A 23,469-nucleotide genomic window follows, 5' to 3' on the forward strand; every position below is an offset into this window, starting at 1 on the left:
GTCACAAAACCCCTGTGGATTTAAACAAGAAATTACAAAAGTAGCTCATATAAGAATCAACAGTGAGTGGATCATGTAATCATTTAATAACGCAGGAATTCACAGTAAATCTCTTCTTGGCAAATGTTTAATACACTTTTTTTTTAAACATATGACACTCTCAAATTAAAAAAAGAGTAGCTTTAATAAACAAATGGATAAACAACACGTTTTCCTTACCAAATGGCTGATTTGAAATGGAGACATTTATAGAAAAACTGCTCTAGATTCAGCAAAAGAAAAGAGAGATTCTGTATAAATAAGTCAAAACTGGCAAACATTTTATCTTGCCATAGACTAAACTTCATATTAAAAGCAAAAACAAAAACATGAGCAACATTATATTTGCTGCATTGCAGAAGCATCATTTAGGAGAGAGGGTGTAGTGCATTAACATGAGTTTATTACGTCAAAATTATAGATGTCTAGATGTAATGGCAATTCCTTTAGCATAAAAGAATGTGAAGACGTGAAGAATCGACTTCCAATCACCTTTAACGCCCTTCCTGTCTGTCTTGGCAAATTTATCGTCAAGATCCAAAATAATAAAGGAAATCTAATTCTTCTCAGAATGTGAGTACCATAAATGTTTTACAGCGCATTACATTCTAGTATCAGACTATGTGTTGCAGCAGTGTGTGAACTACAGAGCAACCATTTGGAGTTGGACTTCTGATTTTTTGATATTATTACCATCATGGACTTTGTGATTAGTCACTGATTCAAAAGATACCAACATGTGTGCTGTTCCATCACCATAGAAGTGTGGCGGTCAACATCATAAACTCACTTTTAACAACTTTAAAAAACAAAACAAAACAGAAGACCAAAGCTCAAAGCAGGCTCCTCTTGATATGTTTTCTGATTCTTTTTTTCATATTCTTATTAACATGAATAATGATAAATCAAAGCTAAATCAGTGCCTTATAAAAACCATGTTTGTTGTTTTTAACCACAAAAAAGTCAAAGAAGTGAGCTACCCCTATAGTCATGGTGTAGTTCGCACACGTCACCCACAGCTGCTGCAAAACAGAGGAAGCTTTTAAAATTCCCTCAGTCAGAGCTTTCAGATTAACTTTTTAAGGCTACTCACAGCACAGGTGTTTAGATTTTTGACTGGAACTCCTCTTGAACACTGAGCAGGTGCCATGATGCTGTCGGTCAGAGCAGGTTAACCCCGTGTTTCATCAGTCTGTGTCGGGCCTTGCTGGGCAGCGAGAAGGCACTGTCTTGGTGGTTAGGGATGCCCGAGTTCCTCAGTGATCCTCCGTGCTGCTGGAAGTAAGTCTCCTGAGCCACGCTGCGGGTTCCATACACAGCAGCACCGGCGCTCCTGCAGTGAAAATGTCAGACACATTTACATTTCAAGCACGAGGCCCGGAAAGGTGACATAATAATGAGATCTCAGAGCAAATAAGGGGAAGCATTTCTCTGCTGGTAAATGTGAGTGTGATCTGTACAAGTTAAAGGAGGAATGTTTAGGATTGGTGGGATGTGATGGAAGACACAATAAAACGACAAATCCATCCCCCCCACCCCCAACTTCTACTTGAGAGGAGCAAGAAACCCCCCCTGGCCTCCAGCACGTCACTGCCACGCTGACCTGATAATAGCCTCCTGCAGAGTTTCAGTGTTACAGAAATGCGAGTGAAGGAGTGATGTGGCTCTGACAAAAGGATGCTCCGGGGCTCCCCCTGGTCGGCCAGACAGGTTGGCTGCAGGGACACACAATAACAGAGGCAAATTAACCTGGACAGGCTTGCCTGCTGCACAAAGGAATGCCGATCACAGTCTTACTAATTAGCCATTAGCTCATGCAAAGACAAATATAAACTAGCAAACCCCCCAGCCAGGTCCCTGAGAAGACACACCAGGGCTTATGCTCACTGTAGCAGAAAAAGGGAAAGCAGGGGAACTGGAAAAGAGAGAATTTTTAGAAAGATCAGAGATGAAAAAAGGTGCAGAGGAAAGTTTGGGAAGCACCAAAGAGTGAATATAGAGAGATGCATGAGAGTACATTACAGGGCTCTTACTTGTCAGTGTGCTCTGAATGCAGTCAAAATGGGCAAAGACGTAGGGTCCTGGAGCACCGGGGGCCCCTGGAGAGATGGTCCTCAGATGGGCCTCCAGTCCATTGAGTGAAGCCAGGCTGCTGTGATACTGGATCCAAACCACGAGGGCAGGGTTGATACACAATACCAAATATTAGCATCACAAACGCAAACTAGTGCAAATCAAATTCTGCCGCTGTCACGGAAAAAAGTCAACGTTTTCTTCTCACCACTTCCTCCATAGACACTGCGTCGCTCAAGAAATGAGGCTCCACCAGCAGAGCCAGCACCAGGCCCTTCACCCGGTGCATGTACAGCGTCACGTCCACCAACGGACTCTGCTCTAAGTCGTCAAAAGCGCCTGAGAGATGAGAAGGATCTTTCATCTCTGCCTTGCGGCCTTGATCCGTCCCACCGCCGCCATGTGACTGCTCATTCCCAGAATCAGTCCCTCTGAAGTCAAACACTGCCTCACCAGCTGCGTCACCGTCTCCGTTCAGATGAGAATTTTCTTCAAACACCGAGCTGTCTTCTTCACTATGTATCTGACTGCTTCCATCTCCGTTGTTGTGAAAACTGTGATAGCACGACTCCTCCAGCGCTTCCTCCTCAGCTTCATGACAGTGTTTTCCATTGGACAGAGGAGGCCTGAGTGACAGCAGTGACAGGTTGAGAGAATCAGTTGCACTTTGTGATGCAGTCGGGCTGCACACTGAGTTATCTGATCCTGACAAGTGAGGGCTGAAGGACGTCTTCTGGGGTGTCTGGGACGAGTTGGGGTAAGAAGGTTCTGACTCTGTAGAGGGCGTGTCGGATAGAGTCCTCGACAGGCGGGTCTTCTTCGGAGGGACGTTTTTGTTAGGAGTAGAATGTGAACTGGAAGGTGTAAAAACATTTGAGTTGGTCAGAACTCTGAAAATGATACTCAAGCGTCCTGTTTTATAGGCCAAGTCAAACACCTTCTGTAAACGAAGATCTTACCTGGAATCTCTGTCGACGGGAGCAGACTTCAGGTACTGGAGTTCAGACATGGTCAAGTACACGGTTGTAGAGCTGACAGCACCACCGAACGAGCTGGATGTGCTCGGTCCATTGAGCCTTTGGCCCTGAGTGAAAAACAAAAACACTTGCTTGTCATTTAAAAGTAACAGTTCCGCATTTTATTGGTCATAATGATGTGAGAATCCACACTGATGAACAATAATGTTCTGTAAACAGTGGCACCAGGCCCACGCTGTGTGCTCTGTCTGGGCCCAAAATGGATACTGATGACCTGCTACTGCTGTTCACAGCACAGAAAAAGGAAACAAATCTATCATTCTGTTACGAGAGATGTCGTCTCTTGAAGGCAAATTGCATTCATACTTGTGTGGCTGTGAGTCAGCGTTAGTATGATGGTGGACCTGTTTTGTTGACTGCGCAAGAGGACATCAGTCAGGAACAAACAAACTTCACAACAAACTCATCAGTGTCAAAGAATATTACACAGTATGACTCTAGTAAAATAACTTTTATTTAAAGTGTAATTTTCATCCAGGGCTGCACAGTGGACTAGTGGTTAGCACTTTCGCCTTGCAGCAAGACGATCCCCGGTTCAAATCCCGGGGTGGGCCTAGGATCTTTCTGCATGGAGTTTGCATGTTCTCCCTGTACATGTGTGGGTTTTCTCTAGGCACTCTGGCTTCCTCCCACAGTCCAAAAATATGCTGAGGTTAATTGATTACTCTAAATTGTCCGTAGGTGTGAATGTGAGTGTGATCGTCTGTCTGTGTATGTAGCCCTGCGACAGACTGGTGACCTGTCCAGGGTGTCTCCTGCCTTCACCCGAGTCAGCTGGGATAGGCTCCAGCACCCCCTGCAACCCTAGTGAGGATAAAGCGGTGTAGAGAGAATGGATGGATTTTCATCCAAAAATTATGTCAAATAAACCTTTGGTAAGTGAAATAACATACGATTAAGAGATCAGTGGACAACCTAAAAGTTCTATAACATTAAAGTAATAATTGGCAGATAAAACATTAATAAGGCACTTCCGCCAAGGAACACGAAGTACATCTGTCTGTCTGTCTGTCTGTCTGTCTGTCTGTCTGTCTGTCTGTCTGTCTGTGCGCAACATTACTCAAAAACAGACAAACAGATTTGGACGGAATTTTGAAGGAAGGTCAGAAATGGCACAAAGGCCAAGAGATTAGATTTTGGCAGTGATGCGGCTTATAGTCTGGATCCACGGACTTGTTAAAGATTTCTGTATATTGCAAGATAGCAGCACGGCATCACTGTAACCATGACAACAAGTTAACACTACCTCAGTTGCCTGCTGACGATCACATGATTGTGATCCTGCTACTAATCCACCGCTGCGACTTATCCATCAGAAATCCGACGACTGAGAACCTTTGGCGGAGTACTGTTCTCTCTGTGCTTTTCTTGTTTAGATTTTACTGAGTATTCATGCTAACAAAAATATAACTGTTAATTTAAGATCAAAAGTGCAGTTAAATTGCATTTTTAAGACTTGTGTTGCTAAACTGAATGAACTTAAAATGATGTTTATCAAATGACAGTGATCCCAGTGATACTATTGCGGGTGTGGTGTGAGCTCTGCCATCCAATAGAGTTGAAATGATTTTCAAAACAACATACTTATTGCTATTTCCATATTTCTAATATTATTTGGCTGAAACCAGGAGCCAGTTAGCTTAGCCTAGTACAGAGACTGCAAAGAGGTAACAAAATCCACCTGGCATCAGCGGTAAAGAAATAGTCCGACACATAACCCCTGTAAAATGGCTCGATTCTCAGGTTTGTGTACAGATTATAAAAGAAAGCCATAGCAGGGCAAACAGCCATTAAACATCACACTGATGGCTATGTTTGGATGAAATGCTCTCAGTCTGATGCCAAAAACAGATGAGGTTGGAGGCCAGAGAGGAAAATGTTGTTTTCTCATCCAACAACAGTCCAGTCAGCGCCTCTCTCACAAAACAGGAAATGTTTTTCTTATTATTGTTTGGAAAAACAAATACAAGTTGTGTCTTGTTTTTTATTTATAAAGCAACACTCGATTGATCATTTACTTGGTTTACATCAGCTGCCACACATTTACTCCACATATAAAGCCTAGTGTTACTAGAAGTTCATTTTTTTTCTGAAAAAAATCTAAACAGACAGTGTGTATATACATATACACTCAAGTGTTTTGAATGCCCAAAAGCGCTATATAAATCTAATCCATTATTATTATTATTATACACACGTAAATCATATTCTTGTCTCATCATGTGTTATAAGGGAAGCTAATCCATACAGGCCTTTAAGATGTCACAGTGCTTAAAGATCATCTGTCTGCCCTTACTTGGACGGACCGTAAGTAGTTTATTCACTTCCTGTTGCTAGATTTAAAAAACAAACAAGCAAGCACTAGGAAAGACAAGCAGACAGCCAGAGCTATTAATTTAAAACGATCTTTAATTTAGAATTCTATAAGGGACAGCAAAAAGCAATAATTCAGTGTAAAAATGTTTGCTGGGACATACATTTTATGTTCTGTTAGGAAAGCTGTTACCCCAGTTTGTGCTAAGCTAAGCTAAGCTAAGCTACGCTAAGCTAAGCTACGCTAAGCTAAGTAGCTGCTGTCTTTAGCTTCATACTTCATTTCTTTATTTCTTTATTTATTTGGATAGGACAGTGCATATTAATGAACATACAATCTCATAAGTTTACACGACGTTGTAGGAAATGAGCCAGATTCACCACAAGTGCTAATTTCCATCCGTTGTCCCAAACATAAAAGAAAAACATACAGAGTTACAGACACAATATAGTAAACACAAAGATGATGATGATAAATTAGTTCTGACTGGTTAAACCTACCCTAAAGTGCTTTCTAGGCAGAGCTTGTCATAAAGTGCTTATAGTTAAAGTGCCTGTTTTTCTCAATGTTCACAAGTTTGACTGTCTTGTCTTATACTGTCTCTTAAAACTGACAAAGGTGGAGCTTTCTCTGATAGCTATAGGTAAAGCATTCTAGTTTGTACATCCCTTAAATCACTATGCAAAGGAGGACTTCTAAATTTGAATTCACAGTCACCCCTGGTGGCTGACCTTGTATTAGGAATACCATTTCTGTTTTTGGGAAAATCTCCTATCGGCGGTAGAGCCATCCCATTCATACACTTCTATACTAAGCAAGCACTTTTATATAATTTAAAATTCTCAAGGATTGGGAGTCGATATTTCTTTAAGATTGCACAATGATGGAATGACTGTGGCTTTTTGTCAAATACTTTGATGGCTTTTTTATGAAGCTGTTCAATGGGTTTTAGAGCAGTGACACTAGAAAGTGACCAGGTAGTGAAGCTGTGAGAAAGGATCTTGCAGTGGAGGTAGGATTTAATGAAAGGCCGAGTATGTTCAAAAACTGGTTACATTGGTTACCTTTCTGATGTGTTTTTTAAAATTGAGGTTGGAGTCCAACACAACCCCAAGATACTTGAAGTACAGACATGACAGGGATATCTTAGATAAGAAAGTAAATGAGACAATATCCCAAAATCTGAGCCTATTTCTATAATGAGACTTAATTAAAATTTGTTCAAATTATTGATTATTAAGAGACTGGTTCGGTTCTCAGAAGGAGAAAAGTTTTACTAATGAATAACGATCTGTTTAAGGGCACTTGGTAAGAAGAGATTCAGGAGAACGTCTGAATCTGAATGTGTGTCCTACCTTGGTGTACGTTTCACTCTCATGAACCATGACCTTCATCGTGAGCTCTGGAGACATCTGCGTGCTAACAACTCTTTGGAGAGGAGGAAAAAGATTGAAAAATAGATTTCAGAACCTGTTATTTAAAAAAAAAAATCCTGCTACAACATGGTTGTGGTCAAATGTCAGCTCACCGTCCTCTAAAGAGAATACAGCCTGCGAGCACTAGAGGGCAGCGCTGACAGGCCTGCAGAATGAGGGCAGCTTTGAGCAGGAGAAGTGGGTCAACCTGAGGACAAGAACCAAAGGGGCCTTTCAGCTGACGAGAAAATACCAAAACGTAAAGGTGATAGATACAAAAAAGTTATAATATTAATCATTATTTCTGTGGTGCCTTTCAAAACCAGAACTACAGCGTGATGCGCAAAAAGAGCTTTAATAAAATGTTCAAAAGCCTTTTAAATTGTTCTAGTGCAAATATAGGGGAGATGTTTCCACAGCATTGAAGCTAAAACCTTTCAAACTTTCAACAATAAGAAGTTCATAAGATAATAACTTGATCAGTTCAATTCTGACACAAAGACACTTTTGTGAATGTTGGAATAAAACGTTTTGATCTGACAATATTTGTATCATCTGATAGACCCGGCGTGTTTCAGTACGTGTTTAGCAAGAGCTACACAACTGCACCAACAATAGCACATTTTGCACATTGTATGATTCACATTGTAAAAAAAAAATTATTTTTACAGTAAAATTCTGGCAGCTGTGGTTGCCAGAACGCTACTGTAAAATCACTGTGAAATATTTTCTTCATTTACGGTACAGAAATGTCTTGATACTGTTGATTTTATGGTGAAAAAATGTGCTTCATTCAATATTTTACTGTTAAGTTTTAACCTTTTAAAGAAATAGTACAACAGTTAGTGTGTTTAACTTTTAATAAGTGTATTTTAGCTAAAATTCCAGCTGTTGTTGTCATATGTAAATATTAAACCATATGTCCATTTATCAGTTTTTACATGAAATAAAGGCAAAAATCTCCACGTTACTGGTTATAAATATTACAGCATATTTCCATTATCAGTAGAAACTGTGAAAACTGGTATTCTTTTTGAGAAATAAATGCAAGAATTACAGTAGTGATTTCACGCATATTACGGCATGCTTCCATTAAATAACCGTGCAAGAGAGGGGAAATGTAATTTTTTCAAGAGAAAAAGTTTCTAAAAATAGAGTTTTCTCCTGATTAACTTATTTACAGTGATTCACTGTTAAATAAACTGTCTACGTAAAACTGTTTTAAAGTTTAGAGAATTTTTCTGTCATGGTTTGATAGTTTTCCCACCATAAAATGTATGAACGTTTTTTTACAGTGCATATGTGTTCTGTATTTACAATAAATATGCAGAAATGTGCCTCTGTGTGTTTGTGAAGACATGATAAGACTGAGTGTTTACGCAACACCGCAGGTTTGTGACATATCCTGTGTGCATCATTGTGGTGCAGCGTTAGGAAAAGTCGCTGCAGCTTAAAAGCAGAACTGTTCTGTGTATGTATGCGCCGTCATGTACATACATTAGTCGAGTCGATTGTTTTCAAGCAGCTGAAGATGTGACACATCTCTGAGGATCCTGACTGCAGGTATGAGAGGTACCGAGCCCACCGAGCCGCCAGAGTCTCCTGACTGTTGAGCTGCAGGGCAAAGAAAAGCACAAATTGCACAATAGTAAAGACATCACATTTGTTTGTAAAATGCATGATTCAAGATGCTATATGAGACAAAAACTACATTTAACAGTGAAACAAACAAGACGACATGGTCATCAATATCCCCCGCCACATGTGATGTCTATGAGTCTATATCCAAAATAGTGATCAAGGGCCATAACTCTGTTAAATATTATCGCACAGGTCTCATTTTCGAACTTGATCAAGGTGTCCATGGTGTGAAGCTACACACTAAATTTCGTAATCCTAGCTGTAACAGTTTCCGAGAAAAGCTGTCCCCTTCATCTCGGACGCACGGACGGACGGAAGCACGGACGGACGGACGGATGGACGGAGGCCAAACCTATATCCCCCTTTTCCACTTTGTGGAGGCGGGGGATAATAAAGCATTAAGAGTAAGAACAACGAAAAAATGAACAGCCTGTTGGAGCAGTAGTTACATTATGGAATTGTCCCAGTGGTATTAATGAGGTCAACTGAAGGTTTTATTAAAGCATATTCCAACATGTGGGGCGCAGTAACAAAAAGTACAGCTTCAGATGTCAGTATGAATTTTTGACACCTACATAGTGAGGCATGTGAGCTTTAGTAAAACAGATTTATAGATAACACAGACAAACGCTGATCCCTCTTCACTGACAGGACAGGGAGGCCAGTTTTTGATACAGTACACGTAGTCATGTGCTGTTGTGTCCCTGGGCAAGACACTTTACCCAATGTTCAACTTCAATCATAGTATTTTAAAAAAGTACACTACCAGTCAAAAGTGTGGACACACCTTCTCATTCAGTGCTTTTATTGATTTGCATTATTTTCTACATTGTAGATTAATACTTAAGATCAACACTTTTTTGTTTACAATATAATTCCATATGTATTCTGTTATAGTTCTGATGTCTTCAGTATTAATCTACAATGTGTAAAATAAATTAAAACCATTGAATAAGAAGGTGTGTCCAAACTTCTAACTGGTCATGTAGCCTATTTGATATTCACTTTGTCAGTACTCTTATTTTTTGTCATTTTGACTTTCAGCTTTTATAAACTGCTCTCTAATGTTACTCCGTGTTTGGCTGCTGATGAAAATCTTAATTAGAATTGAGACTTTTAGCGTAGGCGGGGCACATTAGACGACTGTAGAACTATTTAAAAACTTCACCTGGTAGCTCTGGCGCACCGAGCCGTTGTAGAAACAAAAGAGGTTTATTAGCTGATCCAGGAGCTCACAGACGCTGACAGTCGGCACGTCCACCGAGCAGCCCAGAGCCTGAGAGGAACATGAACGCACACCTCCAGAATAACCATCACACTTACACTCAGGGAAGAATTAAAATGCCATAAAATCCAAGCTCAGCAGCTGCTTCCACCTCCTGTGGGCCCACTCACCCATAAGAAGTCATCTTTCATGCGGATGGCGAACTTGTTGTGCCGCAGCCTGAGTGTCTGCACAGGAGATGAGGAGAGCTCGGACACACAGCGACCCACGCCGGCAAACTGACTGCAGAGCAGCTCCTGCTTCTCTAAAAGGGTCTGAGAGACACAAGCAGGAATGATCAGCTCTGGAGTTACACAAATGACCGCAGCTTAAACTACAATCACACCGACAAGCACCCACACAACAAAACCAAAGGGATACGTTACGACAGTCAGACCTCCTCGGGGTAGAAGTAGCAGATCCCCTCTCTGGTAAGGTCGCCCTCTCCTCTGACCTTGGATCCATCGTAGAGGAAGAAGTAATTACACCTGCAGGATCATCACACACAGAGACATCTAAACCGTCGTTTGATGGATAAAAGACAAACACAACTGACATCACAAGATGCAGATTCAAAGAAGCGTGACACATTAGAGACTGAAGACCTTTGTTTTATACAATCAGAACGATCACAGGCTTGACAAGAATTCCAAACATTTATTAAAGCCGCTGCTCTGAAGACATCAAGCTACATTTGCTTTAATGTGCAGAAACATTTCTGTTTGCTGTCCTAGAATAATACATCTGCTCTCTTTACAGCAGCTGAAAAATTTAACAAAGAAACAGACTACAGTGGAAATTTGATTTTACAAACTTAGAGGCAAATTTAACTTGGAGAAATTGGAGGCATTTATGTTTCCTTTAGTCTTTTCTTTTCACGTCACTTTCTATTTCTGCTCCACTAAATCTCTGGGAGAAATGTTCATTTCTGACAGTTTTAATTAAGTTTAAACATTTTTACAAACAAAATATAGGAAACACTCATCAAATATTCAGTTTTATTACTGATCAGTTTGTACGAGTGCAACGACAAGTCCGCAGTCCGTCTATTGGCAGAAAACTGATTAGAAATGCACTTGTGATGGCACATCTCACTATTTTCAGACTTTTTAATGAACAACAACAGACTGTGGATCTTGCTTCATTAAATCAGTTTGGTCATGTGCTTGAAAATAAAAGTCAAGCTCCAAACATTGCCCCTCCGCCCCTCTGAAGACATCCAGTTATTAATGACAGCACATTCACTTTAATGTGCAGAAACATTTCTGTTTGGTTTATGGTAATAATGTGTGGCCCGAAGATTTAACAGAAAAATAGAGCCAGAGAGTACTGGTTTGACTTTGAATTTAACTGAGTAAATTTGCTCAAGTACTGTACTGAAGTGCAAATTTGAAGCACATGTATGCCACTTTCCACTTCCACTCCACTGCAAACCAGAAGAAAATATTGTACGTGTAGCTTCATTACATTTATCTGACAGCTTTAATGACTTTGCAAGTTTAAATTTTGGCACGCAAATTATATGAAGAACCGATAAAATATGTTCAGTACAACTGAAACAACTAGTCAGTCAATCAGTCAAATTGGCAGCTATTTTGATATAAATTACCGTTCAAAAGTGTGGGGTTACTTAGAAATGTTCTTATTTTTGAAAGAAATAATTTTTTTTTCACTGAAGATAACATTAAATGAATCATAAATACACTCTAGACATTGATATTGTGTTAAATGACTATTCTAGCTGGAAACGGTTGATTTGATGGTTACAAAACCTTTGTGCAGTTCTGTTAGCACACGAATAAAAGCATGAGTTTTCATGAAGAATGTGAAATTGTCTGGGTGACCCCAAACTTTTGAACAGCGGTGTCTGCTAAGAACACATGTGATGACATTTTTCAGTCATTTCCCAAACCAAATAATCAACTGATCACAGAAAGTGATCTACATATTAATTCATATTGAAATTAACTAGTATTTGTGACAGCCACAGGGGGCATTTTTCTGCATTGAGTGCTTTTACTTTTGATTCTTTAAGTACATTTTCCTTATCATTGCTACGTTATTTACAATATAAAACATTTTAAAAACAGGATTTTGACCCGTAAAGGGTACTTTACTATAGCAAAACATGTAAACACTCCCTACAGTCTGTTGCTTGTTTCTGGAGTTAAACTTCTTACCTTCTTGGGTCCGGCGGCATAAGCTCAGCCATCAGTTTATCTTGCATCCATGTATTTTAAGCCACCTGAAGGTTTCCTCTGACTAAAAAGTAGAAGTAAATATTTCACTCGGAAGTTACAAATGCTCCTTCGGACCGGAAACGATCAGCTGTCTGCTATAAATACCAGATTTACATGTTAAACCCCACAGCAGAGGCCAGAGGTTGGTCAGACCGCCGTTTGTGTTGCTCTGGACATTAAAATGAAGCAGTGTGAGGGGAGACTTGAGGAATGCAGGTCAGTCACACGCAGTGGAAGTCATGTGAAAGTACGGCGAGCGCGCAGGGACAAACCGGGGAGACGCGCAGGCTTAAAAAGCAAACTTTAAAAGGCACGCCAGCAGAGAAAGTTACAAAGAGCATTAACTCAGTGTTTTAAATAGAATCCAGCACAAGAACATGTCCCGCATGCACAATTAAACCCCTCTTAGAGTGTCAGTGTGTTACATGACAATATTAGCCGTTTAAAGTGAACCTAAAATTAACTTTAGCTATACTTCTGGGTATCTGATTTTTATTGTAGTTTATTGCAGCTTAGAGTAAATACTGGCTTTCCAGACAAATATTGTTAAACTATACAGTAGGGAAAGCATGAAGGTGCAACGTGTAATGGTTTTACAACGACCAAGTAAAAGGTAGTTGGAGCCTCTGCACTGCAGTCACTTACATTTACTGTAAATATTCACACAGAACGAACTTTCATTTACACAGGTGTACTTACTTACTAAAGACTTTATTTTCTTTTTGCAAACGTTTCATAATAACTTCATCAATGTGGATGCAGTTTGCTACTTTACATCCTTAAATTATACCAAATATTCGAACTTAACATGAAAGATATGGAGCTCCAGAGCAGCGTATGTTCAAGCTGGAGGTTTTCTTTAGAGTGTCCTTAAATATATCCTGACAGTTTAGGATAGTGTTCTTTATTTCTTCTCACACACATATTCATGAGTCTGGTTATAAACAGACACTGGTGTCCACAATGGGAACGGTACCTGCTTCAAAATCATTGTAACAAGACCTTTTTTAGAAATTTATATTAGTTTGGGAAACTCTTCAGTATCATTTGCATGTTTTCTCCATGGGAAATCCTGCTGCAGTTGAAAGAGGCTGTAGAAAGATTAAATCATCATTGGCAGGGACAAGCTATGATTGGGTGTGTGGTAAAAAAAATAATAACATCTGTTTAACTGGAACGTGGTAAACCAAGACTCAGCTGTAAATATTAACATGAGCTGCTGTTTTCAGAAAGAAAGAAAGAAAGAAAGAACAGTCATGGAGTCTATCTATCGCACGTATCAAGAATGACAACACGAGGATTTAAACGGGCAAAGAAAATGCAGCTTGACGATTAATTTCTCCGGTTTTCAGCGCTCGATTGAGAATGTCTTCAGGAGCGGTTTGTGAACGCGCACAGCTCCGTCAGCCAATGGCTGCATTAAAACCAAACAGGAATCAGCTGTCAGGTCGGGGGAGATTTTCCGAACATGTCGCATGTATTTCGAAGTCTGGATTCAGGTTTCTGTCTCAGCTCCGCTCTTTATCTTTGGAGGAAAATGAGAGTTTTCAGTCGCGAAGCAGTCCGCCATCTTGACCGTCCAGAGCTCGGAGCAGCGGTGAGGCCTCAGGAGGACAACAGACCTGCAGTCAGCTCACAAAACAGTTTCCTGCCTCCAATAATCACCATAAACCTTTCGCCGATACTCTGTGTTTATAATAAACATTAAAGAATGTTGAATTTTTGATAAAGAGTCACACAAGGCAACAGTTTACTCAGACCTCATGGGACCTTTGTACCAAACTCATCTTTAATCAACGTCACAATCATTGCAAAGGAGTTTTAATATCATGTATTCTTGGACTGTTTAAGTCCTCATTCAGCAGTTTATGCACAACATGTCAGATACTGAACAAACTGTTTCCATTTAAAAACCAAAAGCGTTCTGGGTTGTAGTGGGTTCATACAAAAACTATGAATAAATACAGAGTCAAACACAACAACATGGGGGAAAAAATCACAAAAAATGGATGAAACTACAACTAAGATGTGTAATTCATAAATAGATATTAAAAAATAAAATATGTAGAAGCAACACTAAGTTTTTGTTTTGTTTTACATCTGACAGACAGCTGGTTTTACATAATTCAAAAGAGACAAAGTAAGATCGCTTCACACATGATGATTTTCACCCCAATCTTTGCAAACAAATGAAAAGGACTGAAAAGCTGATTGTGTGGGAAATATGAGCTAAAAATATCACCTACAGCTTTGGAAATAATTATTACACTACTGTGATCACTGTTTTCTGACTCTTCCTTCGTAGTTCTTGGTGGCCACACTGTGTTTTCTTGTTTATCTTACAATGAACAGCTGTGTGGCTGATCCCAGACCAGTTAACTCACTGCTTCCCTCTGTTAAGCACCAGGGCTGCATCATCTCTTCTTTTAGGCACTGGTGAGCGATAATTCAGTTTGGATACTGCATGTACGTAAATATCATAATCATGTCACCTAGAAGATGCACTATGATGAAATTCAAACATAATTTTTGCGTTAAAAGGCTGTAGTGTAGATGTAGTGAAGAAAACAGGAGGTCTAATGAGTATTTCCAAAGCTGTTCAAACTTTTGTAACACTGACAGTCAGCTCCTTATGCCCTGCAATCACCATGTAGAAGAAACAATTTTCCAAAAGCAGCCTTTCATGTTGACACTAAACCGCAAAACTCAACCGGACAAAATAGCTGCTTTTGTCATCGTATGGATTTAAGAAGCCAGAGGGGTTTCTGAGGATGCAGAGGATCTGCTCAGACGAGAAACATTCCTAGAAATGTCACCGTTATTCATCGAACTCATCAGATTAATGTCTCCTAAAACTGCACAAATACACTAGTGTTCAAAAGTTTGGGGTCAACCAGACAATTTCATGAACTTTCACAATTCTATTTATGTGCTAACATCACTTCACAAGGGGTTTCTAATAACCAATTAGCAATTAGCCTTTCAGCACCATTAGCTAACACAATGTAGCATTAGAACACAGGAGTGATATTCCATTAAAAATTTCCAGCTAGAGTAGTCATTTACCACACTGACAATGTCTAGACTGGATTTTTGATCAATTTGATGTTATCTTCATTGAAAAATGATGTTTTTCTTTCAAAAATAAGGACCTTTCTAAGTGACCCCAAACTTATAAACGGTAGTGCATGTATAAAAGAGTAAAACAGTTCCTGGACGTTCATCCGATGTGGATGTAAATGCTCTGAAATTAAAGACATTCGTTCCTTTCTAATCCATTGAGCTGGGATACAGAGCAGCAGCAGCAGTGTGTCAGTGCACCATGTGATAGAGGAATCCTCTGTGTGACTCTGAACCCTCGCTGGGCCTCAAAGCCTGCTTTGGGGCAACTACTGCCTCCACAATGCAGGGATTGAAATGCTCTTTGGGCAACGTATAGGAAGATTTCAACACTTCCACAGCCTGAGGATTACCCTAATGGCTTACTTACTATAGCATGATGCAATATTGCAAAAATCTGAGTATTGTTACAAACATTACTACCCACCACTGCAGTTAACCGCTTATGTTCGACAGGCACATTTTTCAAAATCTTAACCGGAAATCATCATATTCAGTCAGTAACAGCGCCACAAATGTAAGCCTAAAATTAACAACGTTAGCTTCTATGGATCACAGACATTTGGGAGAAAGTTAGAAGTGTTTTTGTCTTATTCATTAGACCACAGTGAGATTTGTCCAGCAAAGATTTGATGCTTTTTAACTTCCGAATGCTTAATAACGACCATTGATGCAATACTTACACTAGTGTTCAAAAGTTTGGGGTCAACCAGACAATTTTCACACTTTTATTCATGTGCTAACATAACTGCACAAGGCTTTTCTAATCATCAATTAGTCTTTCAGCACCATTAGCTAACACAATGTAGCATTAGAACACAGGAGTGATGATTGCTGGAAATGTTCCTCTGTACCCCTATGGAGATATTACATTAAATATTTCCAGATAGAATAGTCATTTACCTCATTAACAATGACTACACTGGATTTATGATTCATTTAATTTTATCTTCATCTGGGGAAAAAAAAGCTTTTCTTTAAAAAAAATAAGGATCTTTCTAAGTGACCCCAAACTTTTGAACAGTAGTGTAAATCACTGAACCTGTTCTGAAAATACAGCTGTGGTCCTGGTCCCACCACAGCTGAAAGGGTTAACCGCATCCTACACATGCTGCTGCTGCTGCTGCTGCTGCTGCAGCACTGTGGTAAAAGTCGCAAATCAGTCAATACAACACGTGACCGAAGGAATTCACTCCAATTGTCTGACCTTCAACAAATGTTGTTTTAACATATTATAACGATACGGATAAAAAGATGACTGTTTTTCTTACAATCACATCAGCTGTTTATCAAGTAATAAGAGTTCTTTCTCCAGCTTCCTCATTTTAAGCGCTCTGTACGCCATCTCCTGGTCCCGGTTCTCGATCTCCTTTTTGAGGTAGCAGCAGTAAAGGGTCTTTACGTCGTCCGTCTGCCTCTGTGCAAGAGAATAAACAGCACGTGTGCTCTTGATGTTCTTATTATTTTGTAGTTTCGGTGGCCCAGTGCCGGCACATGAACCTTACCTCTGCACCTCTACCGCCAGCTGCACCACCGACTGAGTTAGGCCTCTCCTGGAAGCTGCTAATGTGCACATCCTGCAACAAAAACGTAGGTTCATGTGTTAAGTATTCAGGCTGCGCAGTGGAGCGGTGGTTAGCGCTTTAGCCTTGCAGCTAGAAGATCCCAGGATCTTTCTGCATGGAGTTTGCATGTTCTCAGTGTGCGTGCGTGGGTTCTCCAGCTTCCTCCCACAGTCCAAAAAAATGCTCAGAGGTAACTCTAAATTGTCCATAGGCATGAGTGTTTGTCTCTAAATATCTCTAAATGTAGTCCTGTGATAGACCTGTCAGCTGGAATAGACTCCAGCTCTCTGCAAGTCTAATGAGGATTAAACAGTGTATAGATGATGGATGGATTGTCAGCACCAGCACGCTGCAACACCCCTAACAGGAATACATAGAAATATTTCAATAAAAGTAAAAGTGTTGCATCAAAAATGCCCCTTGAGTAAAGGTGTTGGTAAAATGTAGATATGCCTAAAATAAAAGTGATGATAAAGAAGAAACAGGACTGATCTGAGTGTTACTGTTACATATGACATTACTGGATTATTATTATGAATGTTCAAATGTGCAGACAGCATTTTGTTGTTGTTGAGATGGTGCTCATTTTAATAATTTCTTTCAGTGTTTTTCTTTCCTGAATTACTCGTATGTTTCATGTATAAAGTCTTATTCAATAAAAATGAAAACATTTAGACAAATGCAGCATATAGTATGTAGATTTAAGAAGAATGACATGAAAACATTGAAGCAAAATCAACACAGCAAAAAAAGAAATTCTCTGGTCTTGCAAAGAGATTACATGTTTGGTAGAGAGTAACTCCATATTTAAAGCTTCCGCCCCTTTGCTGTCTCCTTATTGCTTTCCAGTTCTCTGGCTTCCTCCCACAGGCCAAAAACATGCTGAGGTTAACTGGTGACTCTAAAATAGCCCTGTGATAGACTGGTGACCTGTCCAGGGTGTCCCAGCCCCACATGACCCTAATGAGGATTATTTGGTGTATAGATAATAGATGGATGTTAAGTATTCAAAGACAAATGCCTGACAAACATGCAGACACTTACCCCTTCAAAATGGCTGTCACTAACGTCTGTCTCATCGCTGCTCAAGCTCTCCGGTTCAGTCTTTGTTATGGGCAGGAGGAGGACAGGATGACCGGACACTGCAGTTTAGGGGAAAATGGTAAATTAAGCGATGGGTTGAATTCCAGGAGGCTTTTTAAGGAGGATGAACTCTACGTACCGCTCATAAAGGAGTTGTCAGATACAGTTATTGGGTCGACACAGGCACCGCTGGGGAGGACCTCCACCTTCAGCCTGCTGTCTTTGTGATGCAGCACATCCTCCTCAGCAGAGGTCAGGGACGGGGTGGCCGAACCCTCCTCGTTCCTGTTCACCTCAGCCCTTCTTCTTTTAGCTGCAAGGGGGACAGATCGGAAAAGTAAAAGTTGTTCTTGACATACATAGATAGATAGATAGATAGATAGATAGATAGATAGATAGATAGATAGATAGATAGATAGATAGATAGATAGATAGATAGATAGACTCCAGCAATGAAATAGAACACATATCAAAACACACTTAAAACACAAGCTCACAACGTACAGATGTCTAAAAGAAATGTTAAAAAGAAACAGCAGCCCATAAAAAAAACATATGTATTGTTCAGTGTCTTATTCAATGTTGATCAGGGTGGTTACTGCAGTGGGAATAAAGGATTTTTTTATAGATGTTTTTACAGGCCAGTGCGACTTTGTAATATCTGTCTGTATTTTTGAAAATGTAGACTTTCACTCAGGGGTTCCAAATGTATTTTCTAAAGGAAGTAAGAACTGAATAAACAATAACCCCTGTTAGAATCACATTATTGTATATTATCAAACTAACATTAGTGATCAATGCAGCATTTTATAACTGTGGCGGATTAAAGACATTTTCAATGGACATTTCCAATGTCGAGTGATTTATGCAATATTTTTCAAGCATTACCAGACATTTTGCATAGAAAACTCACACTACATCATGTGCTAACATAATTGCAGAAGGGTTTTTTAATAATCAATTAGCCTTTCAACAGCATTAGCTAACACAGTGTAGCATTAGAACACAGGAGTGATGGTTGCTGGAAATGTTCCTCTGTACCCCCATGGAGATATTTTATTAAAGATTTCCAGCTAGAATAGTCATTTACCACATTAACAATGTCTAGACTGGCGTTCTGATTCATTTAATGTTATCTTCATTGAAAAAAATGCTCTTCTTTCAAAAATAGAAAATAACATTTCTAAGTGACCCCTAACTTTTCAATGGTAGAGTACATGTAACTACAGTAAAAGTATCTCAAGTTTCCACTTCAATTTCATTACATGACTGAATGCAATAATAAAGATACCTGTTTGCACTATGTTCTTGTGTTTGACTTTCACTTGCTGCCATGTTCTTTTGTAGCCGCTGTCCGACACCCTGAGAACCATGAAAAGCATCATTACGTGTCAGGACAGATTACAGAGCTGCAAATGATGATTATTTTCACCGCTGAGTACTCTGTGGAATCATTTCTCAGCTAATAAATCATATGTTCGGTTTTCAGATTGTCAAAAAATGTTCAAAACAAACAAGACTGTGTTTTATAAAGATCATAATAATAATTCTAATGTCTTGTTTTGTCTACAACCCAAAGATTTCAGTTTACTGCCACAAAGGAGGAAAGAAAACAGAAAATACTCATATTTACGACAATGCAATTAGCAAATCCAGATTTTTTTGCATTTTTAAAAACTTCTCGATTAACTGCTTCTCAAATTAATATAGTATTTGACAATCAGTCAATTAACCATTGCAGCTCTGCTAAATTGTGAGTTAACGTTAAATAAAGACATTAGTCTAGAGTTCTTTTGTTCAGACATAACGTGAATAGATAGATGTTGGTTACCTTGACAGTTTCGGCTGTCAGTGGGACACTCCTGAAGAAGGTAAGAGCTCTCGCTGAAACTGTCAAGGTAATCAACATCTATCTATTCACTTTTTGTCTGAAGAAAAGAACTCAAAACTACTGTATCAATATGAAGGCATGATGAACGTTTAGGAGCTAAATAAAATCATTAACTATGTTCCATTAATTTGTGAACAAGTCTTCTTACTCATTTATTTTATCAGCAATTCTCTGCCAGGCTTCTTCTCTCAGTTTGGAGGCACTGGTGGTGTTGGATTTGGCTGTCAGTATCTCTCTCTCCTCTTCATACAACTTCAGAATGAGTTCTTGCTCTTTGGAGCTGAAAAAATGCGCCCTCTCCTGCTTCCTCATCATCGGGAAATCTACAAAAGCACAATAAATTAACTGTAAATGTACACTTATGAGCGTTAGACATGACTGATGGCTGCTGGTGGTGCATATTCTCAGGTCTCCTCACCTCTGTCTGAATTCATGGTTTGTGATCGGTGTCTCGGCGTGCGACTGATCTCCCCTCGCTGGCGGAGCGGGTGCGCGCAGTTATCCGAGATGTTTCAATGCTAGATTTAGTAATCAAATCGTAACACGCGGTCGCGAAACGGAGGAAAACCGAGCTGAACCGAAGCGACCGTTTGCTGCGACACGTCTCACATTATCAATTAGTGTCCAAGCGACGGAAACGGAGAGGAGAAAAGCGGTGTAATGAAGCAGTATATCAGCAAGCTTTGTTAACCCAGGATTTTCTAATTCGGCTTAAGGCGCGTTCACATTGAAGAGGTGGAGTCTGTAAACAAAGAGCGGGTCACGTGGGACACAGCCTCCTATCAGACAGCGTTAATGATGATTACGTGCAGATGTAATTGTTGAGTGAACTGGAGTTCACAGCTGAATTATTAATGTGCATCTGATTGGTGTCACACCGACGTAGAAGTTCAAGTGTTTGTCTTTATTACCTGCAGAGTCCACTTAAGGAGGAAAACCTGATTCAGGTTCACCTGTCAGACAGCAGACCTCTTTTCAGAGACCATTTTGAAGAGAAACAGCTGGTAAATACAGGCATTATTATCCATATTTGCTGCTGAACACTTAATTTTCCCTTGGGATTAATAAAGTATCTATCTATCTATCTATCTATCTATCTATCTATCTATCTATGTTAACCTACTATTTCATGTCAAAATTGCTGCGGAGAAAAAAGATCTATTAATACTAGTGGTGACAGCTTGCTTTCAGTTATATTTCCCAGTTTATATACATTTACAGCTTTTTTGTGACTGTTATCTGGATCAGTCATAGCATACAAATGTACAGAACTTCATGTCTGTGGTAACAGCAGAGGTGTCTGTGAAACGTTGTTCAGTCAGGATCACATTAGGACTAATCCAGTGAGATTGTTAAATTTCTATGCACCTTATGTAGCTTACTGCAACTGTAGTTTTCTAACTACCTGTTAAAATTACATTAAATCACTTTGCCTTGAAATGTGTAAATATTGTATATTGACTCTTAATACCTTTAGTATTCTATAAATTTTAAATTAGAAGTGTTGTAATTATAGGATTGTAGAGCAATTTTTTGGAGTTTATACTGATCTTTAAAGCTGCTGTCCGGAGTTTGAATCGCAGCGTCTCCCAAAACACTGGTGGTCCCACCCTCCCTCTGATTTCGCCCCTTTATTTGTGCACGCGCGCAGTACATGAGAGGAGTGCCCGGAGTGCTGCAGCATCTTGCCTGTTTTGCTGTTTTCCCCTCTTCTACATTTAGTATATTTAGTAAATAATAAAGGAATTACGTTAGAATTCTGTATTGAGTCTAACTTGTCCTAATACCAAAATAACATGAATCTGCTAGGACGAACGAGTAAAGTTTCAATATGTGATTACACTCGTGTATCCCTCTCGATGACGTTGTTTATCAAACTTAGTGCATTTACGCGTGTATATGTGTTAGATTGTTTATTTATTTCTATCTAGAGTTCAGAATTGCATGACTCCTCTGATGAAGAGTATGTCCCAGACGCCCCAACATCTTCCTCCAGAGGTCGGGCATCTAAACGAAGCCGTCAGGCGTGCTATGGAGACCACGGTCGGGGAGCGACACGAGCACCCCCAGCCAAAAAACGTCCTGCAGTCTCTTGGCCTGACAAGCCGTGGGATTGGTAACTTTTCTGGAAGTTGCTGATCCCTGATGCTCTCTCCTCCACAAGCAAAACAAATGTGCGCGCGGTTGCGTAGTGCGTAGCTCGCCCACCTCTGCATGGACTTGCTTGCTGTGCGCGTAACCGTTGATTGACAGCATGACAAAGCTGAAGCTCGAACTTGATTGGTCGGCAGCGACCCGCGCTTTTTGCAATAACATGGGGGTCTATGAGAGGAAGGCGGAGCTCAGGAATAAATTTTCATATCACGTTATACTAACTTTATATTATAGTATCAAACTAGACTAACACATTTAAGCTTTGTTAAAAAATTATACATAAATTGAAAACAAACGGAAACTCCAGACAGCAGCTTTAATGTTACTATTAATGTGGTCATGATCTATCTATCTATCTATCCATTTTTGCAGTTTATCACCAGCCCTGACATCTACAATTGTTATAGGCAATAATATGCTGTTGTCACATTTTTGAACTGTTTGTGTTTGGCATGTCTCATGACTATTTAGACTTTCATTATCATGACTTTTTGATGGGTTTTAGAAAGGCACAATAAAAAAATTTTCACTTTTGCAATTATCCTGCAGCCTAAGGTCTCTAAAAGAAAATCCTCACAAAAAGAATCAAGTCATTGTGATGCATTTCTGTTACAGTGTAAGGGTTACAATCTCTTTTTGACATCTGCTTTACAGTTCATCCATACCTCCATCAAATATCTGTTCATAGCTTAATCTTCATGAGAATCGCAGGGTGCTGGAGTCTATCCCATGCCTAGCTGCAACGCAAAAGTACTAACCATCAAGCCACTGTGCAGCCTGCATTATATTTCAACCAGTAAAAATAACTGGGCTGGTTTTAAAAGAGGCCGCAGAGCAGGTACAATAATGCACAGACCAGAGGATAACTGTTTATATAAATGGTCTTTCAGCATAACACTGGGTCGGTGTTTCCCATGACCAAGTTTTTTCAGTGTGTGGCCGACTGCCATAATTTCACCAGGTCAAGTATTCCCTAAATGTTAATGAGTACAAGACGTGAATGAGAAGGCCTTTTTCTAAAAAGATAGCTTGACTAATCACAGCTGGAAAAGCTCAGTTGTTTAAAATAAATAAATAAATAAATAAATAAAATCCATCCAATAATGTCGATATGAAACAATTGCCTATTAGCTGTATGTCTATTCATTTTTTTGTATAATGCTAAGAAAGAACTAATTAAATTCAGTACATTTTCAATGAAACATTTCACCACTTATCTCTCAGCCTGGCCTCAGTGGGCGTACAGTGATGGACAGTTGATGTGATTCAGTGAGCAACATTCTGGTTCTAGAGAGGTCAGGGACAACTGTGTTTGGAATTACATCACTGAACACCAATTACCAACAATAACTGATAAACTTTAACAAGTGCTACAAAGATAAACCAAGTGTGTGCATGAGCTAAGCAGAAATTTAATCAGTGAATGTGAATATAAGATGAGATTACTAAAAGAATGTTTTCCACAGTCACCGCACGGGACTTGAGCACTTTCACAAAAATAATAGCGCACAGTGACTCAGTTGTGTTCAATGTCCCAGTGAGCTGCAACATCACGACTCAACTCTGACTGAAGCGGACAAACTTAATTGAGTCATGATTAATTTGATTATTTAAACCCGTGCTTTTTCTACTG

The 23,469-nt window shown here is 39.6% G+C and overlaps 2 protein-coding genes across 5 annotated transcripts; both read right to left on the minus strand.

The window, feature by feature from the left end:
* Positions 1–63: 63 nt before the first annotated feature.
* On the minus strand, positions 64–12,282 carry hps4 (HPS4 biogenesis of lysosomal organelles complex 3 subunit 2). 4 transcript variants are annotated; one of them, XM_022196904.2, is made up of 12 exons: positions 11,964–12,282; positions 10,181–10,271; positions 9,915–10,058; positions 9,688–9,795; positions 8,376–8,492; positions 6,992–7,086; positions 6,819–6,891; positions 3,072–3,196; positions 2,321–2,966; positions 1,911–2,199; positions 1,643–1,754; positions 64–1,372 (listed from the first exon to the last, which is right to left on the minus strand). In XM_022196904.2, the coding sequence occupies exons 1-12, from the start codon at positions 12,008–12,010 to the stop codon at positions 1,201–1,203; spliced, it is 2,019 nt and encodes a 672-aa protein (XP_022052596.2). In that variant the 5' UTR covers positions 12,011–12,282; the 3' UTR covers positions 64–1,200. The 4 variants fall into 4 exon arrangements, 3 of the variants coding, with proteins under 3 accessions (XP_022052596.2, XP_022052597.2, XP_022052599.2); XM_022196905.2 differs by having other exon boundaries at positions 2,073–2,199; positions 11,964–12,281; XR_007942902.1 differs by having other exon boundaries at positions 1,336–1,372; positions 1,643–1,954; positions 2,073–2,199.
* Positions 12,283–13,790: 1,508 nt separating this feature from the next.
* On the minus strand, positions 13,791–21,099 carry LOC110953059 (uncharacterized). The gene is made up of 7 exons (XM_022196882.2): positions 20,101–21,099; positions 19,831–20,005; positions 19,083–19,153; positions 17,931–18,104; positions 17,753–17,850; positions 16,649–16,720; positions 13,791–16,560 (listed from the first exon to the last, which is right to left on the minus strand). Exons 1-7 carry the CDS (start codon positions 20,114–20,116, stop codon positions 16,417–16,419), a joined length of 750 nt encoding a protein of 249 aa, XP_022052574.1. The 5' UTR covers positions 20,117–21,099; the 3' UTR covers positions 13,791–16,416.
* Between the last annotated feature and the right edge of the window lie 2,370 nt (positions 21,100–23,469).

Source organism: Acanthochromis polyacanthus, chromosome 7 (genome assembly GCF_021347895.1).
Source record: "Acanthochromis polyacanthus isolate Apoly-LR-REF ecotype Palm Island chromosome 7, KAUST_Apoly_ChrSc, whole genome shotgun sequence".
Taxonomy (NCBI): domain Eukaryota; kingdom Metazoa; phylum Chordata; class Actinopteri; family Pomacentridae; genus Acanthochromis; species Acanthochromis polyacanthus.

What these genes read in the sequence shown, in the direction of transcription:
- hps4 (XM_022196904.2), bottom strand. Translation starts at nt 12,010, where the DNA reads ATGCAAGATAAACTGATGGCTGAGCTTATGCCGCCGGACCCAAGAAG. An exon ending in CGGTGCGCCAGAGCTACCAG is followed by an intron (nt 8,493 to 9,687) that starts GTGAAGTTTTTA and finishes TTTGCCCTGCAG; the next exon opens with CTCAACAGTCAGGAGACTCT. An exon ending in AGAGTGAAACGTACACCAAG is followed by an intron (nt 3,197 to 6,818) that starts GTAGGACACACA and finishes TTTTTCACTCAG; the next exon opens with GGCCAAAGGCTCAATGGACC.
- LOC110953059 (XM_022196882.2), bottom strand. An exon ending in CAAGAACATAGTGCAAACAG is followed by an intron (nt 18,105 to 19,082) that starts GTATCTTTATTA and finishes TCCCCCTTGCAG; the next exon opens with CTAAAAGAAGAAGGGCTGAG. An exon ending in TGACAACTCCTTTATGAGCG is followed by an intron (nt 17,851 to 17,930) that starts GTACGTAGAGTT and finishes CCTAAACTGCAG; the next exon opens with TGTCCGGTCATCCTGTCCTC.